The 17,674-nt window shown below is 38.2% G+C and overlaps 1 protein-coding gene across 1 annotated transcript; it reads left to right on the top strand.

Moving 5' to 3' along the window:
- Positions 1–3,524: 3,524 nt before the first annotated feature.
- On the top strand, positions 3,525–17,541 carry LOC143355590 (arylsulfatase B). Its single transcript, XM_076790544.1, has 9 exons — positions 3,525–3,827; positions 11,024–11,265; positions 11,458–11,688; positions 12,419–12,574; positions 13,330–13,594; positions 14,074–14,231; positions 14,304–14,439; positions 14,831–15,270; positions 16,076–17,541. Exons 2-9 carry the CDS (start codon positions 11,035–11,037, stop codon positions 16,571–16,573), a joined length of 2,115 nt encoding a protein of 704 aa, XP_076646659.1. The 5' UTR covers positions 3,525–3,827; positions 11,024–11,034; the 3' UTR covers positions 16,574–17,541.
- Positions 17,542–17,674: the final 133 nt, after the last annotated feature.

Consider the following 17,674-nt stretch of genomic DNA (forward strand, 5'->3'; position numbering starts at 1 on the left):
GTGCAAGTATATTCAGTTCTTGATAATTGCAAGAATATTTATTCCGATTGCAAGTTTAACAATTGTGAAGTAAAATATGCAAAGCCAAGTGATAATAAAATTTGACTGGTAATCGTGGTGGACGAAGAAGTGTTAAGCGAAGAATTCTCAAAAACAGTTAAGAAGCCTACGCAAAAAGTTAACAACGTGTTCATTACAGATGATTGCATGAACGAGATCAATTCTAGATTCTTAGAAGGACCACTGTTGCTCGTAACCCTTTTAATGTTCTCACACGTAATGTTCCTCTAATTGCAATACTGCTGAGTCTTAATGAGCGTTTGTGCAATTATTATTATGTATTGCATAAATTAAAAACGTAAAGAAAATGCGAACATACAACTGTATATAAACCACCACGTTCCAGTTGTAAATTTTACTGCGCGAAATCGGGAGAAAATGCTAATTCCACCTTGGGATCGCTATTGCATAATAATAGTGTTCTAGATTTCATTTTCAATCTTCTTTACCACACTAAACGTTCTCAAGCTTGATGCAAATGCAGGCAAAAACGAGACTATGAATTTTTATAGAAAACAGAAATTGTCCGCGATAGTTGCAACATAAAAAAGCTACTTTGTTTCTTTTCCTAATAATTCAAATGAGCCGAAAATGATACAACATTATTTTTAAATTTTATAAATGCTTTCACTGTCTAAATATAAATATTAAGTATTAAATATTTTTCCCGCTTATTGAAAATACTTACTCATTCCTACTTCACTCATACTTGCTCACTTGTGCTTTAAAATGCGCAGTCCAGCGATAACAGTGCACAGATACGGAATTATGAAACAAGAGCTAGAAATTATTTTCAAAGAGTAACATCAAACTGAAACAACGTATGACGTTGCATAAATTCTTTACGTAACATTAACGATTCATCAGAGATATTCAACAAAAGGTAAGACAAGACGAAACACGTTCAAGAACAATATATAATGTTCTCTCGACCCGCAGACAAAATCGAAAAAACCAGCCACGATGGAAATCGTGATTAACGTTCAAGGTGTTTTTGTAGCCGGTGGTCGTTGGCGTGTATCCAGACGAATCTGTTACACTCCGTGCAATTGAGAAAATTGGAAATTCCGCGCGCACACATTATGTGTCCTTATTTAGATAAAAATGTTAACAGAAAAAAATAACAACTCGTTAACCAACGCGAAACAAGAGCTGCAGCCAGTTCGCGGTGATTATTAATATTAACCGGTTAATAGATACGAAAAAGATTGAATACCCTCGGATATTTGCGCACGCAATGTTAATATACGGTTCAATCTTTACCGTAGGCGAGATCGTTGGCTCTAATCCAGTGTTTAGTTTTTCTTCCCCCCCCCCCCCCGCGGAGCAAAACGAAACGCGAATTCATTATTTTATTCCGTTTCCCTCTCGTCTCTAGAACGAATACTGCAAAAAAGCGAATTTTTTAGGATCCTCTGGCTTCGATCCAAAAACAATAAACGTCGTCGTTCTTATTTGCAGCTAAAACGGCGTGCTGTACAAGTTTCTCAACATCTCACTTTTCTATTAGTCTCATTACAGAAATTATTCAGAAAGTGTACCTTAACACTGGATTTACGGGACCTGTCAAAATGGCGGATTCTAATATTCTTAATTCACGAATATTGAGGTTGTAAAGATGCATCCTTGAGGAATTATTTAACAAAGTGATTTCTTTGGTTATATACTGTTAAAAAATTTTTATTTTTATAAAGTAATGTAAAATAGACATTTTTAGTGCTCCGTAAATCTAGTGGTAAAAGCGAATATAAGAGTCGACTGATAATGGTTATTTATCATTAGACTGCGGACCTTCGTGCAAAATAAAAATGTTGTGATTGCTTATTTCTTCTCTTAATAATTCGTATGTTACAAGAAATATTGAAAAATGTTGAAAAATATTGTAATTTGAATTCTTAGAATCGTTTGATATTGTCATTATTTCGTGTTTCACCTACACATTTTAATCGTAAACGCATAAAGTACTCACAAATTTTTGTGTAAAATGAAAATTTTGTACATCTACCGCAAGAAATTAAGAATTTCCTATATAAGCATAAAATCCGCAATCTAATGATAACGCAGTGCCTGCGCAGAGCATTCTGAAGTGAACAAACTCGTGGTAATTGGAATTGATCGTTTATGTTTCCGGTACGTGCATAGAAAGCTCTCTATGAAGTTGACGAAAGTGAACTGCCACGAGAAGTTGAATGCCCATTTAATGTTACATTGCGCCGCGGTTAAAATGCGCACAATGCGCAGCGTTGATTCTCATAGTTTTCCATAATACGATACAGCAGGCTCCCGTAAGTATAACGCGATTGGAAAAATTGTTTAGAAACACTGTACGCGTGTATTTGTTGTGACAATGGATGTATATGCACAAAAGACTGTTTACAAAGACTGATATACAATATATGTGTTATATTGCCTATGTAAAAAATGATTGAACTACGAAGCACTGGACAATTACAATGTATTACAATTGTTGATTCGTGATCCTCTCAATTGCAAAACCGTTCGCGTTATTCGAAATGCAGTGTTTTACATAAACGAAGAAGCAGACATAAGCTTATGCAGAAACCACGGCTAGCCAGGCGTCAGGCCACACTTTGCATTCCGCGATGCTGTCAGCTTGAAATGCATGTAAATGCATTAATAGAAAGTCGTTCCCCGTGACGTATAAGCCGAAAACGCAAACTTATTTCGCAGACGATGACTGATTAACGAGCTTCGCATTAAGTCAGGCAATCTCCGTGTGTACTGGCGCCAATCTTATTTGTCATAATAATAATAATATTTAATAACTAGACTTGCGAAGTTTTATGCAAAATACAAATTGCCTGCATCAATATCAAGATGCAGGGGCCACATAGATTTCTTTTTTTAATAGTTTTAACAAGTTGGAAATATTTCAACAGTGTTTTCAAATTCTTTAACCTCTTAACTTAAAAATTATTTTGTAAAAGTGTGTATTATATTATAGTATAATACCCGAGTATTCTCGGGCTTTTAAGTGAAGAGGTTAAATCTTTTCGTTGCTTTGGATTTGATCTGCCGCGTGGGCCCCCTTTCTTTTTTGTTAATAAATAGACTGCGGATGTTTCTGCAATTTTTTAATTTTTGTAGACAAATTTTAAGAAATTGAAAGCACATGAAATTTTATTTTTAGTGGGAATAGCCTTTGTAGATGCAAAATGCATAAAAATCGTACTAAATTTTCTCGCGTTTTATGTTCTCGAATGTTTTGAAAATTTTCATGAGCCATAAATGCATTAAAGTTCTACTATTAACAAGTTTATGAGCATTTTCTTGCAACTTCCATTTCTAACTCGAGTTTGACGGCCCCAAAATTTTTACCGCTCGGGGCCACCACTCGACTCGAGCCGCCACTGCCTGTAGACACTTCGCTCTTCCATTTATCCCACTTCGCATTCGATTATCTGTTTTACAACATTATCCATCACGGCCGAAATACAAAAACTATTGCCGAGGTTGTTCGCGCACGCCGTTTAAGCGTGAATTAGACGAATCGCAGTCTCCTACGAACCGGTGGACAAGAAAGTTTGCCGCATTGTGTTGCAAAGGGAGCCCGCGTTCCAACGAACCTGCACCGATCGATTGGTTAACCTGCCGCTGGGAATAATTATCGTTAATTAATATACAACTCGAAGACGCGTCGATAAGCGTATTGCACAACGCACTCAGTGTTGGTGTTTCGAATTACACCATTCGATTTACACTATACAGTGACGTGTGCAGAGATTGGCGGTGTGAGGGAAAATCGGGTGAGTTATTAATTAAAAATAAAATTGCTTTCAAAATTACAGGATATTATCTAATCAAAATAAAAATGGTTTGCATGAATTGTAAAATACAGGAGTTATTTAGGAGTTTATTTCTTTCTTTAACAATTTTAAAACATTGAAACTTACAAATTAATATCCTCTAATTCTTTTAATCTTTCAAATGTGTATATGAATTGTAAAATACAGGAGTTATTTAGGAGTAAGTTTTAGGAGTAAGTTTCTTTAAAAATTTTAAAAGATTGAAATTTACAAATTATTGTAATACCCTCTAATTCTTTTAATCTCTCTAATCTTTCAAATATCACTAATTCATTGTTCTCAGTAAATACATCAAATCCGCAAACTAATGATGATAAGAGCTTTACTTATTAATTTGTTTACTTTGACGAATTACTCAAGGAACAAATTACTAACGAACTACTAACTCGATGGCAATATTTATAAACAACCACGGTAGAAATAATAGTAGAAGTTAAACTTTGTTAGAAGCTGAAAGGAAATACCTCAGCACTCGAATGGCGATTGTAAGGCGTTACTAAAAATTGCTATATTATTCAAAATATTTTTTACATTATTACTTGTTTAATTTATGGAAATTACTTCACACGCAAGTATGAAAATTAGATCTAATTATCTTCACTTGGCGAGGGACCCTATCGTATTTTGAAGGCGATAAAAGTCTCGTTAAACTTTATCGAATATTCCCAATGCCGATTGTATTTTACGACACGAAAAATGCGTATTGTGTAACTCGAACTTCTTATTCGATTCGTAACGTTTCAACCAGAAACAATCCGTAACGCAGTGTAACAAAACAGACAATGCGTTTTTACTGGATAATGAAACGTTGCTGCCAATACGCGAGAAAAATTACACGTTGCGATGTAATAATAGTTAGTCGGGAACGTCGATTTACGTGTGTCGATACAGTCCACCGGAAGAAACTCACAGCGAAACAAAAAGGGCCTGTTCTTTTTTTATTTTTTTTTGCGGGGTGCGGTGAACAGAATTCGTCGTCTCGGGGAAAGTAAAAGTGACATAACGGTGACATACTCCGATGTCACAACTCACTTTTTCGACGGTTTACGGGGCACTAAATATGCCTATTCTCCATTACTTTATAAAAATAACAAAAATGTATCTATCAAAATTTGTAGCCATTTTTTAAGTAATATATACTCAAAAAAATCAATTTGTTGAATAATTCCTCAAGGATGCATCTTTACAATCTCAATATTCGTAAATTAAAAATACTAGAATCCGCCATTTTGACTGGTCCCGTAAATCTAGTGTTAGCTAACGTAACGTAGGTCTGTTTAGGTATTGTTTTCCACGAAGAATGTCGGTCAGATGAAAATGAGAGATTGATTTAGAGAGAGGGAAAGCTGAAATGCGCATGAATTACGAGTGAAATAATCGTATTCCAACGAGCGCGTAACTATGCAGGACAAATTCGAAATGGAAGTGAGATTTCTCAATGCGGATCGATAAACTGTAGATTTTATGCAGACTAATTTATAGAAATTGATAAAGATTATTTCCTGATCTATTAAGTCCCATTACGATTCAAAGAGCACGAGAATCTTGTTAAAATTTGTTTAAACGTTTCAGCATACCGAGTTCTAGAAAATAAGAAAATGGCAGTCCAGTAGGCAAATATAAATGTTTGAGAAAGAAGCGACTGCTTATGATTTTGTTCTACACAATTGTGTTCGATGTATGTCGTTAATTAGAGATAGAAGAATACTGGTGAAAAATTATTTTTCACCTGCTCTGCTATCTTTTACTGTTTCTTGTTTCGATCGTTTTTCTACACTGTTATTACCGCAAGTGTGGTACTAATTTGTATAATAACTACTAGACTGATTTTTGTGCATATAGAAATGTCCAAACGAATTTACATACGTTTCTTCAATGTGTTCCAAGATTGTAGCGAGTCTAAAGTAAAATAAAAAGACCATCAGACTTTCTTAAATTGCGCACAGTATACTTTCTAAGCTCTAACAGCTCCTGTAAGCTGCGAATAAACAAAACCCACGTGTCGCGCATGTACTTTCTAAATAATATTTAATTTCATTATTTTTGTTAATATTTTCTGGTAATACTCTCTGACGTTTGGCGATAATTTTCGCTGTATAAAATAAGTAACACAGTGTTCACAATGAATATTCCAAATTAGCAGAATACTTACATATTGGTGGAAATTGAGCATCTTCGCGTGAAATAATTTGTCTGGTTAGACATACGTAAGTAAAAACAAGTTTTCCAGAATCTATAAGAGGAAAACTGCGAAAGATTTGTAGCCGTTTTTACATGCCGTTTCTTTTCTTAATAGCCCATTAAAAGTGTGGTCTTCCAACACGTTGGTACCGCTGAACATTATTACGACATAGCACGCACGACTATATTTTGCCAGAAAACGAGAACATATTCGTTTTTCATAAATTTATTAATAACAAACACATTCAACTTTTCTCTAAATAATCTCAAATTAAACAAATCTATGATCAATCTTTTATTTAATCTATTATTAATCTATAATTATCTATAATTAATTCGAATACATATATTTCCATGTATATTTTCGTTGTTCCCCGACGCATATAAAATTATACATATGCAACAATCGCACCTATATTCTCTACTGCCGTGAACGTTTAACAGTTGTTTACAACAAGGAAATATTTTAAGCACAATGCGCCTATTTCTGGCACGCGATACGGAGTATGAAGATGTAAGGATGACCCAGTGGCTAATTACTAATTAAAAAAGCCATTAGCTGGAATACGATCTATGATAATCCGTCCGCTAACCATTATATGCTTTTTCTATTAACGTAACCGCTTAATGAGAGGCGTGTGTATCTATGATCGGCTCGCGAATTTCTTGGACGCGCTCCGCGGAACGTTTTTGTGCACTTAATGTGCTGTGAAAACCACCTTGCAAATTACTCTTGTCACGATTAGCTGATGCTGCTTAAAGCAGAATTTGATTTTTATTACAGTTCCAACAGATTTCGTAATTTTGCAATTCTGATCATCGATCCTGCAACCGTCCACATTGTCAAAAGAATTAGCTTTAACCCTTAGCACTCGAATGGCGACTGCAAGGCGTCGTTAAAAATTGCTGTATCGTTATTCAAAATATCTTTTACATTATTAAATTTGTTTGTATTTAATAAATTACTAAACTTTTCAGTACTGTGCGAGCTAATTGTACCATTTTCGTATGTATAACACGAGAAAAAATATATAGAAGGGAAATATTCTAGGTAAAGAAATAAAAAACAGAAAGAAATAAATAAACAGAAGTCAAGGCAAAAACGATGAAGAGACTCTAAGACTCCGTAGACTCCCGATAAGGTAGAATGACCAAGTTACCGACAAAAATGGGCGAAAAATGGTTTCACGTGCCTCAACTTTTCGTCCTTGTATGAGAATATTTTTCGCTGGGAAAGAGCCCATTCGAAAAAGGAAGGTTATATTTGGTAATATAAGCGTCGAAACTAGGCCAAAAATTGACGATCTGCATGCCGTGGAATCCAGCTACAAATTGATCTGCATTTTGTCTTGATTCTCTGCGAAATAAAGCCAAATACTTGAAGCACGTTTCTGGCGTCAGAATTCATGATATCGATAATACAGAGCAAAAAATGTGACAAGTTTAGTCACAGACCCGTCGGATCAAGACCAAGACGGATCTTAAGTCAGTGGCTGAAGGCTGTGAACGGAAATTATACAGCAGTTACCGACCTGCTGACTCTGCAAAAGTCACGTGACTACCCTTGGCTCATTGCAACACGTTCTATTGTGTCATTCAAAATTTTTCACAGATCAATAATTTTTTGTTCATTTACAATATCACGAAGTGTGGAAATTCAATTTCGTCATCAATATCATCGCGCCAAGATGAACCACGGTTTGCAAAATTCAGTTTTACAGAATTATGTATAATGAGATAGGGAAACCTATTATAGTATATCACATTTCGATAGAAGTCCCTGCTGCCAGTCGGCCATTGAGGATTCGAATTTCTCCTGAATGCGCCGATAGAACAGTAGAAATAAGTAAACCTAAGAAGCTTGGAAGAACAGTGATTCAGAGGACTAGAGACGATCGTTATTTCGGTATTAAATGTTCGTTTATACAGAGTAATAACGAGCCCTTAATTCTAACAAGGCTACATAATTGTCATATAATTATCGTTTCAATTTCTCGCGAGTTCTGCAATGTTGAATAGCCGGAATGAATAGCGTAGAGGAACAACGAATCGTCTCGAGCGGAATTACTGTATGGAAGGTACGTGACAGGCGGTACGAATCGAGCGAATCAACGGAAATTAGCGAACCGATTTTCAGGCCGATCCGTTTATGAAAATCGCGGCACCGTTGCGATTGGAAGTTTAATTGTCCGCTCTGGGATCGACTGACGCGGGCAAATTTTATTTACGTTCCCGTCTAATTATTCAAATCATATTTGACAAACAGCTGTACTGTCCAACTCGGTTAGGTGAATTATCTCGGCGGACGGTCCATATTCCGCTACAATAACCGTTCCCACCAAAGATATGTTTCCTTTTTCTCGTCGTTTCCGGAAAGAGTAAACAAACGTTACGCTACTTACATATAATACAGGCTGTACCGAAAATTATGGTCATTTGGTGATTCTACGTGGAAAAATAAGTCCAAAAAAAAAGGAATAATATTTTTTGGAGAAAATCGAGTTTGAAAAATATAGTGTCTCAAAAATATTGTACTTCCTTGAAACGGGTAATTCCTCAGGTTATTTAAAGTAACTTTTTCCTTTGCGAAAATGTTCTCCGCGGTCTTGTTAAGGAGTTATTCGCGAGAAACGCGGACAATATTGTTATTACAATATATTACAATATTGTTGAGACAAGCTGTGTATTTGCAGCAGACTTGAGCACCTCTGAAATATCATTATTTCAAATTCTATTTCAAGTATTGTGTTATTTTATTTTATAATTACTTCTTGTGATCGCCCTTAAAGTAACATTACTTGAAATATTATTTCAAATAACGTATTAGTTTACTTTATAATTATTTGAGATAATTGCGAAATTGTTAACCAAAATTATATCAGGTGACATCAAGTATTTTGAGGATTATTTCGTTTGATAAACTTCAAATAAAGAAATACTGGAATTGCTAATATTTCAAGTGAATCAATATTATTTTTATTGTCAAATAACAGTATTGCAAAGTAACGGTGCGGAATAAATTATTTCAAATAGTTATTTCTTATTTTCATTTCAAATAACATTCTCCCAGATCTGATTTGTAGGAAGTAGAATTGGTTGGTCATGGTCAGACGCGTCAACCGATCCCTGTCCAATAGCACGCCTACCCGCTGCACGTTTAAACTCGATTTTCTCGAAAAATCTATAAAACTTCTATCAAAAATAAAAAATCTGTAGAAAATTTCTAGTAAACACGAGTTAACAATAAAATAATAAGATCGACGAAATTAAATCTCGTTCGTTCAACGATAAGATGGCGGAATCAGTAACGCAGGAAATAACCTTCTACTCTTCGTGAATAACGCTCAGAGAATATTTTGCATAAAGATTCGCAATCTGGTAATACTAGCGGGATTTAAATTTCTGAGTGGTCGAGTACAACATAAAGCAACATTTGATGGAAAATCTGCTCCTTCCGCGGTGCGTTACCGATTCTTCTCGCGCGTGCTACTTGAAACCGCTGATATCGCTCGAAGTTTTCCCACCGTTCCGTCCCGCCTCTCCTTTTTCCTCCCCCGGAGTAGGAGTACTTTCGTTATGCTCCAGATCTTCCCTTTGCTCCGCGCGTTTCCCCTCTCGTGCAGAAAATCCAAAGTGATAATAAACCGAGACATCTCAAGTTTCCCCAGTCAGTCGGTTCTCGCGTTCCAAAAGACGAGCCCCGGACAACTGATCTCTTTCGCCGTGTTCGCCGGAAAGATGGTCCACGGACGTAAGCGCAAAAAATGGACGTCTTCCCGCTAATAACAAGATACCTTTCTTCGTCGCCGATCTTTCACCCCCTATACTATCGACGTAAGAACCACTTTTGATCCGAAGAAAAGCGACGCGCCTATTCACCGTTCGCAACACTCTTTCACCCTTCGAAATAATCACCGGCGCGCCGGCCATTTAACGCTTTGCGACCAACGAGAGCCTATTAACACATCACTTCATTATTAACTGTACTTACCAGATTTCATTTATAATTCAACAAAGAAAATTGTTGATCTTTTTTTACTAGGTTCACGGAGCACTAAGAGTGACTATGTTACGTTACTTTATAAAAATAACAAGAATGTGCTCCCCAATTTTTCGCCATTTTTAATAACATATACCCAAAGAAGTAAATTTGTTGAATAATTCCTCATGGATGTGTTTTTAGAATCTTAATAAATGTAAATTATTATTTTGTTAATTGTAACACCTAGTGTTAAAAGGCCTACCGATGGACTTCCGGTATGTCAAGTGTTTATACGTTTTTCTGACGACCGTGTTATGCAGTGGAGCCAAAACAGTGTTAATTTTCTTCTAAGATATTTTTACATTAATTTTTACACGATGTCAGAATCCCCCAATTGTTAATTCCTCGAACGTGTGCCTTCACCGTGTTCATTTTGCGCAGATTATTATCATTCACAGGACCGTTTTGTCTTCCGTATAGAATTCTATAGAACCGAAGATAAATTCGTGCGTCCTGGTGATAAATATGAAACACATTTTTCGCCGGAGACTGTTCCCGAGAATATCGAACTTGAATATTTATCGTACCTGTAACAAATAGAAACGGTTTGCAATGGAAAGGCGCATTATTCGAGTTCTATTCGACGGCACGCACTTCCAATGAATATTCAAATTCGATTTTCTCGGCCGCCGGCGGACCGTTAATTTTGGTGTTCTGGGCTAACGCTGTTTGGGGACCTACCCAGTTAACCCAAATCAACTCAAGTAGGTACGAAACATTTTTGTATAATTTCTATTCTTTTAAGTTTTTAACTTAAATTGTTTTTTTTTGTCCCTGGGCTGCAACCCAGAATACATTCGTTTTCGCGTAAAACTTTCCACCATTTTATTCCATAACGACCCTATCTTCCCGAGTACAATAACTGCGGTTGAATTTCACCACATTTTTCATTTCGCTAAATATGTTCTTGCAGTTATTTTCGAGATGAACGTCTCGCTGATATCGAAGATGTTGACGCTGATGATACTGTCGGAGTTTTTGGTGACAAGTGTGGTGGCATTCTTCTTCTCGTCGTTCGTGTCGAAGTTGACGGCGGAAGCGGGTATACCGTCGACAGTCAAGCTGAAAAGCGAAGATGCGAGCATCAAAAACGAGAAATTTGGTCGCGTACGAGATAGAAAACCTCATATCGTCATTATTCTCGCCGATGACATGGTGAGCTTCTAGCTACGTCCACGCTGATGCGACTTTTCGTTAACGTGTCTTCCAACAGGAGGCGACGACGCAACGTTACTATATGTTCGTTCAGTGTGGACGTAGCTTTACGATTCACTGTAATATCCGCGAAAGTTCAAACTTTCGCGCGACCGTACGCCAAAGAGTGGAATGTGATCTCATATGTTTCAGGGATGGAACGACGTGAGCTTCCACGGATCGGATCAAATTCCGACGCCAAACATCGACGCTCTCGCGTACAACGGGATCATCTTAAACAGTCATTACGTGCCTGCATTGTGCACACCGAGCAGAGCCGCTCTAATGACCGGGAAAAATCCTGTTCACCTCGGCATGCAACATTCTGTTATTTTCCCGGCTGAGCCGCGGGGACTGCCTCTGAACGAGAAACTGTTACCTCAGGTGGGTTTTTGACCTTCAACTTTTTGCCAAAAACTTCCCAAAAACGCAAGAAAATTTAGATTTATCACTGGACTCCGGATCTTTAAGCAAAAGAAAAAGTTTGTGCGTCGATTGCAAGACACGGGAGCTAAATGTAAATTGATATTTGTCACTAGTAATTTTAACGTAGTGAAAATAATATACTGATACTCTGTTGGGGGTTGCGTAGGTCTCAATAACTATTATGTTTATTATTATGTATATAAGTATAACAATACATTATCTTTATATGTGGACCGTTTATTTTGAAAGTGGTGTAAGTCCATTTTTTAAAAAAATGAGATATCGCATAATTTGTATATTTGTATATTTTTATCAACAAAAAATGGACTTGCGCCACTTTCAAAATAAACGGTCCACATCTTGACAGTTATCCCGCGCTTTTCCTGACGCCATCAGCATGGCGTCCCCCCTCTATAAGGGCCGTGCGCGCGAGCAGTGGGCCCTGTTCCATTTATCTCCTACCATCCTCTTCAAAGTCTTCTAATCCTTTCACTATTTTAAATTGCACCTACTCATTTTTGTCATAAAATCCGGAGTCTATTTATTACATTCAAACATTCGTAACGGAGAGGTAGAATTTCGTTTGGTTAAATGTTATAATGAGAACTACCCTTCTGATTTATGAAATTCCACTCTGAATTTTGTAATTCTGTAACTTACAATATAAAAGTCATTGATCTTTTTGCAGTACTTAAGAGAAGTAGGCTATAAGACTCACGCGGTTGGCAAATGGCACCTGGGATTTTACAGGAAGACGTATACTCCCACGTTTCGTGGTTTCGATACCCATTTCGGCTATTGGAACGGTCTCCAGGATTATTTCACGCACATTACCCAAGAACCGGTAACTATCTAATCAATTTTAGGACTCGTGCGTTCAAACCGTTTTGTTCATAACCGAGATATGTCACACTGTTTCGTGACCGGGATACCAATGACCATTATTTAAAATTTTTTACCCGAAACAACGGCATGTTGCGTTCTTAGAATTAACACTAGAACTACCGGACCAGTCAAAATGACTGGTTCCTAATTTTTCTTTCACAATTACTGAAATTATAAAAATGTTTTCACCAGAAATTTTTTAATAAACTTCTTCATTGAAGCACATGTTAGAATAAAAATGGTATGAAGTTTGACTAGATGTAGTTTTACATCAGCATAACAAATTTCTAACTTAGGCTCAAATGGGTACGGTAGAACCTCGTTTCTTGCACGGGCTCTCCGTTCGTTGCACATTAACATAGATGGTGGGGGCCACGTGATATTCCGAGCAGCTTAGGGAGTGGGGAATAGACTGGTCTCCCTATTTTCGGACTTTCAATTTTTCTGGTTTTTCTGGTCTCACCATTTTGAGGGGTAAGGCCAAAATAATCTCAAAAAAATTTTGTCCCCTTACCTATGGAGCGTCCTGGTGGGGAAATACGGAGTGGGAAAATGGAAGGAAGCACAACCTCGATTTTTGCACGCACTTTCGGCCTGGTTTCGTGCAACTAGCGAGGTTCTACTGTACACGGTTGTGAACAGAAGGGTTAACACGCTCTGCCACGGCTGCCGCTGAAATTCGATCAACAATTTCCTGATTGGAGTGTTCCGCAGAGCGAACAATTCGGGGATTTTCGTGGTTTCGACATGCGACGAAACCTTTCCGTCGCCTGGGACACTGCGGGGCAATACGCGACTGATCTTTTCACGAACGAGGCGGTGAGATTAGTCAAGGAACACGACGCGAATCAACCGATGTTCCTGTACCTGGCTCATCTGGCGCCCCACAAAGGGAATCAGAATCAGTTGCTGCGCGCTCCCGACGAAGAAATTGCCAAGTTCGCGTATATCGCAGATCCTGAAAGGAGGATTCAAGCTGGTAACTATCTGCTACATGCGCTAGATTATGAGACACCTAATGAATTGCACAAGCAAACTTCCACCGCTAGCAAAAAGTTACTCGAACAGCTGTCGACGAATTTTTCCATTTCTGTCTTTTAATCTGAGCCAAGACTCCGTGGATTCGCGATAAGGTAGAGGGACCACGTTACCAACAAAAATAGGCGAAAAATAGTTTTACGTGCCTCAACTTTTCGTCCTTGTTTGAGAATATTTTTCGCTTCGATTTAGAGAATGTGTCATAGAGTGACAAATAGATTTTATGGATTTATGACAAGCATGAGTAGGTGAAATATAAAACACTAAAAGGATTAGAAGAATTTGATTTGATGTGATACAATACCATCGACTGAAATTATTAAAGAGAGAAACGGATTTTTATTTGCTTCCAATAAATTGCTACGGAGTATTTTCATTTTGCATAGAGTCTAGTAATGAAAATGTGCTGCCTGTTCGTAGCCGTTGTGTCAAGATTAGACCAGAGTGTCGGCGAAGTGATGGACGCTTTAAGGACCCGTGGAATGTTAGAAAACAGCATTGTGCTATTCATGAGTGACAACGGAGCACCGACCGAAGGTTTACTGAGCAATCAGGGCAGCAATTATCCGCTCCGAGGCGTAAAAATCGATTTTTACAAAAAAAAACCATTGTGCACAGGCTGCGAAGCTGAACTTTCGATCATTTTACAGATGAAGGATAGCCCGTGGGAAGGTGGGACGCGAGGAGTGGCAGCCATCTGGAGTCCTCTGATCAAAGCGTCGAGAAGAGTCTCGAATCAGATGATGTTCATGTCCGACTGGCTTCCTACGTTGTTGTCTGCGGCTGGTTAGTTAATAAATTGTTAAATATATCTAATTTTATCGACTGCACTTCATCAAAAAGAAGCTTAACGATGTTCTTTTAAACAATATTTCCAGAGAAATAGATTAAAGCATTATTATTATTCTTACTGGCATGTAGAACTCTATTAACACATTCGCGACCAGTATAGCGTACAGTCCTAAATAAAAGTATTGGCACGTATGTTCGTATAAAATTCTTTGTAAATCTGTAAAGAATGCATTCTTTATGCATAGATGTGCAGAGAATTTTTTACGAAGACACGGCCCGTGCGAATACTTTTGTTAGGTATGTGTTGCGATTTTATTTCGTTATTTATAAATTATAGATTCTCGTTCGAGTAAATAATTTCGCTCGTTGTTCGCACGTTTTCCAGGAGTGAACATGAAGCATTTCGATCACATCGACGGGTTCAATCTTTGGCCGGCTCTGGTGTCGAATAGACAAAGTCCCAGGTCGGAGATCGTGATCAACCTTAACGACATCGACAACTACACCGCAATCAGGCGGGGTGACTTCAAGTACGTGATCGGCCAAACGCAGACCGGCGGCAGCTGGTTAGGCGCGACCGGAGATTCATCCGAAGGAGTTCCTCCGGTGTACAGCCCCGACAAAATATTGCACAGCAAAACAGGCGTCGCTATCTCCGGCATCATAACCGCTAGACAAGCGATCGAGCTGGGGGAAAGACGAAAACGAAACGCGGACGACGCGACGCTGAAAGGAAATTTCCGGGAGAAGATACTCACCGCCGACGAGATACTGGAGTTGCGGCGGCGGGCGCAAGTAACGTGCAACGTCAGAGATGAAGACAAGGTTTGTGAAACGAGCTTCTAAGGTAAATCACATCTTCGATGTTTTCGGTGTACAGGGTGTATCAAAATTACATGTCACGACCAACCTAGCGTGATTCTACGCCTCTGGATCGGTGGAGATCTGTTAAAAAAATGCACCGCAAAGTTCACCTTGACCCTGAAAGTCAAGGTCGAAGTATCGAAAAATTTGATGAGTACTATACGATGCAATAAAAAAAATTTTTCAACACTTTGACCTTGACTCTCAAGGTCAAGGTCTAGTTTGCGGTGCATTTTTAACCAATCAGGTGTAGAATCAGGCTGTGGTGGTCGTGACATATAATTTTTATACACCCTGTATAGTAGAACCCAAGTGTCTCCGTTAGGATTGGACATAGAAGAGAATGTTAAAGAGAAAAGTTGTATTGTTCAAGAAGGCAAATATAGCGATATAAACAATTTTCTGATTGTTGTTGTCGTCAAGGTCTTTCGAAGGTCATCTACGGTTTTTTAAATGACCTGTTATACTATGACCTTCAAATGTCCTTGGACTCATAAATGGCATAGTTTAACTACTCCGTTTGATCATAGAAAATTTAGTTTCTTCAGCCATTAGCCATTAGCTAAAATGGTCGTTAAAAATATTTCTTGGAAATACACCCAAAATACACCGCCCTTGATAGTTGGCGTTTTGAAAAAAAAAAATCTTGGTAGTGCGGGGATTAATTTTCATTAATGTTCACGTTTCCTGCTATTTGAAAATGTTCGTCTTACAAATTCATAACAATCGAGTTATTGGCTTCCAATGGTTCCGTTTTAATCCACAGATCGCCTGCGAACCTCTAAGAGCACCCTGCCTCTTCAACATAGCGAAAGACCCTTGCGAGATGTTGAACCTCGCCGACAGAAGACCGTTGATCGCGGTGATATTAGAGAAAATCATAATGAAGCACAGGCTCATGGTTGTGCCGCCTAGCAATTTGGACGGTGATCCTAGAGCAAATCCAGCTCTCTGGAACGACACCTGGACCAGCTGGGACGAACCTAATCCCTTAGCGCTGAGCTACACGAGCGAATTTCGATCGAACCAAGCACCGGCGATTGCTTTGACGTCCATCATCGTTAGCCTCTTCATGCTCGGTGTACTGACGTTGGTTGTCTCGAAGTATAGAAAATCGGTACCAAGAAGAACAAAGTCTCTGGATGATCAGAATGGTCATGAAAGGATCGCGTGCACCGAAATCGGTCACACGGAGTCGCATCCGGTCCATAGACTACTACAAACTAAACCGAGCCGCATAGTTAAACGCGACGATAGAAATTGACGTTTCTCGACGGGATACACGAGGTCTATTTTAATTGTTGTAACGATTCATTATAGACACCAGTCTCGAAGGCTCTGATACTCAAAGCCATTTATCAACAGGCGTAGAACTCTCTTCACATTTCGATTGTTTTTATGTTTAGACACCGGCGAAATGTGTAAGGAAATGATTGTTGTTAGAGCAACGAGACCGCGGATGCTTGTATATTTGTAATGAGGAAATCGGTAGAGTTAAATGCAAACGAATAAATTTTTTGTTATTCCGTAGCTGTGAAAACTATGGCAGCGTGTGCATAAATATTCTATATTCTTGCAGTGTCTACCTGTTAAATCTCATGGTAAATCTACTGTCCGTGCCTCACAAGAAGTCTCGCGGGACGACACAAGGGCAAAGTATGTGTCTGACGTCACATGCTACATACATACATAGTATATATGACCGGTTTAACCTATAGTGCGCTAAAAATTGATATCTGACCAACCAGCATCGCATTCCCTTCCCGGGACTTCTTGCGTGTCATACACAGCACTATCTGACTAAATACTGCCCGTCATTTTTCATTTTTTCTTTCACAACTTCAGCCTCGTGTCATCTCGTTTCTTTAAATAAGGTAAATTTCGCACGATCCACGTGGTATACCAAAGCATTATACCATCGACGGGATCAATATAACGCAGTGAGAAGTACTGAATTGTACAAGTACCGCTTGCTTTGCCAAGTTTGTTGTACTTGCAACTAGATTTGCTCAATAAAATGTAATACTTTTGTATTAGTTCCTAGGAAAGTACCGAAGCCTTGTTTAAACTTCAGTACGTACAGTCGGTGAACTTATTACTATTCTTATTAAAAAAATGTTAATAATACTCACCAATACATTCCGCTGCTATCCTCGATGAAGTGTGTAGCTTTTCTAACCAGCATGGCGGTTTTCGACATGGATTTTGTGCCTTGGGCAGCAATGACTCGGCGTTTTCATGAAGATAAAACAAGCAATTTAAAATAATAACTATAATAATACAAAGTAATGCTGCTGAAATTGTACTTACAAAGAAAACCGTGCCTAACGTAAGGACATGGAGTTACCCGTGAATAAAAACACGT

The sequence above is a fragment of the Halictus rubicundus genome, chromosome 7, assembly GCF_050948215.1.
Source record: "Halictus rubicundus isolate RS-2024b chromosome 7, iyHalRubi1_principal, whole genome shotgun sequence".
Taxonomy (NCBI): domain Eukaryota; kingdom Metazoa; phylum Arthropoda; class Insecta; order Hymenoptera; family Halictidae; genus Halictus; species Halictus rubicundus.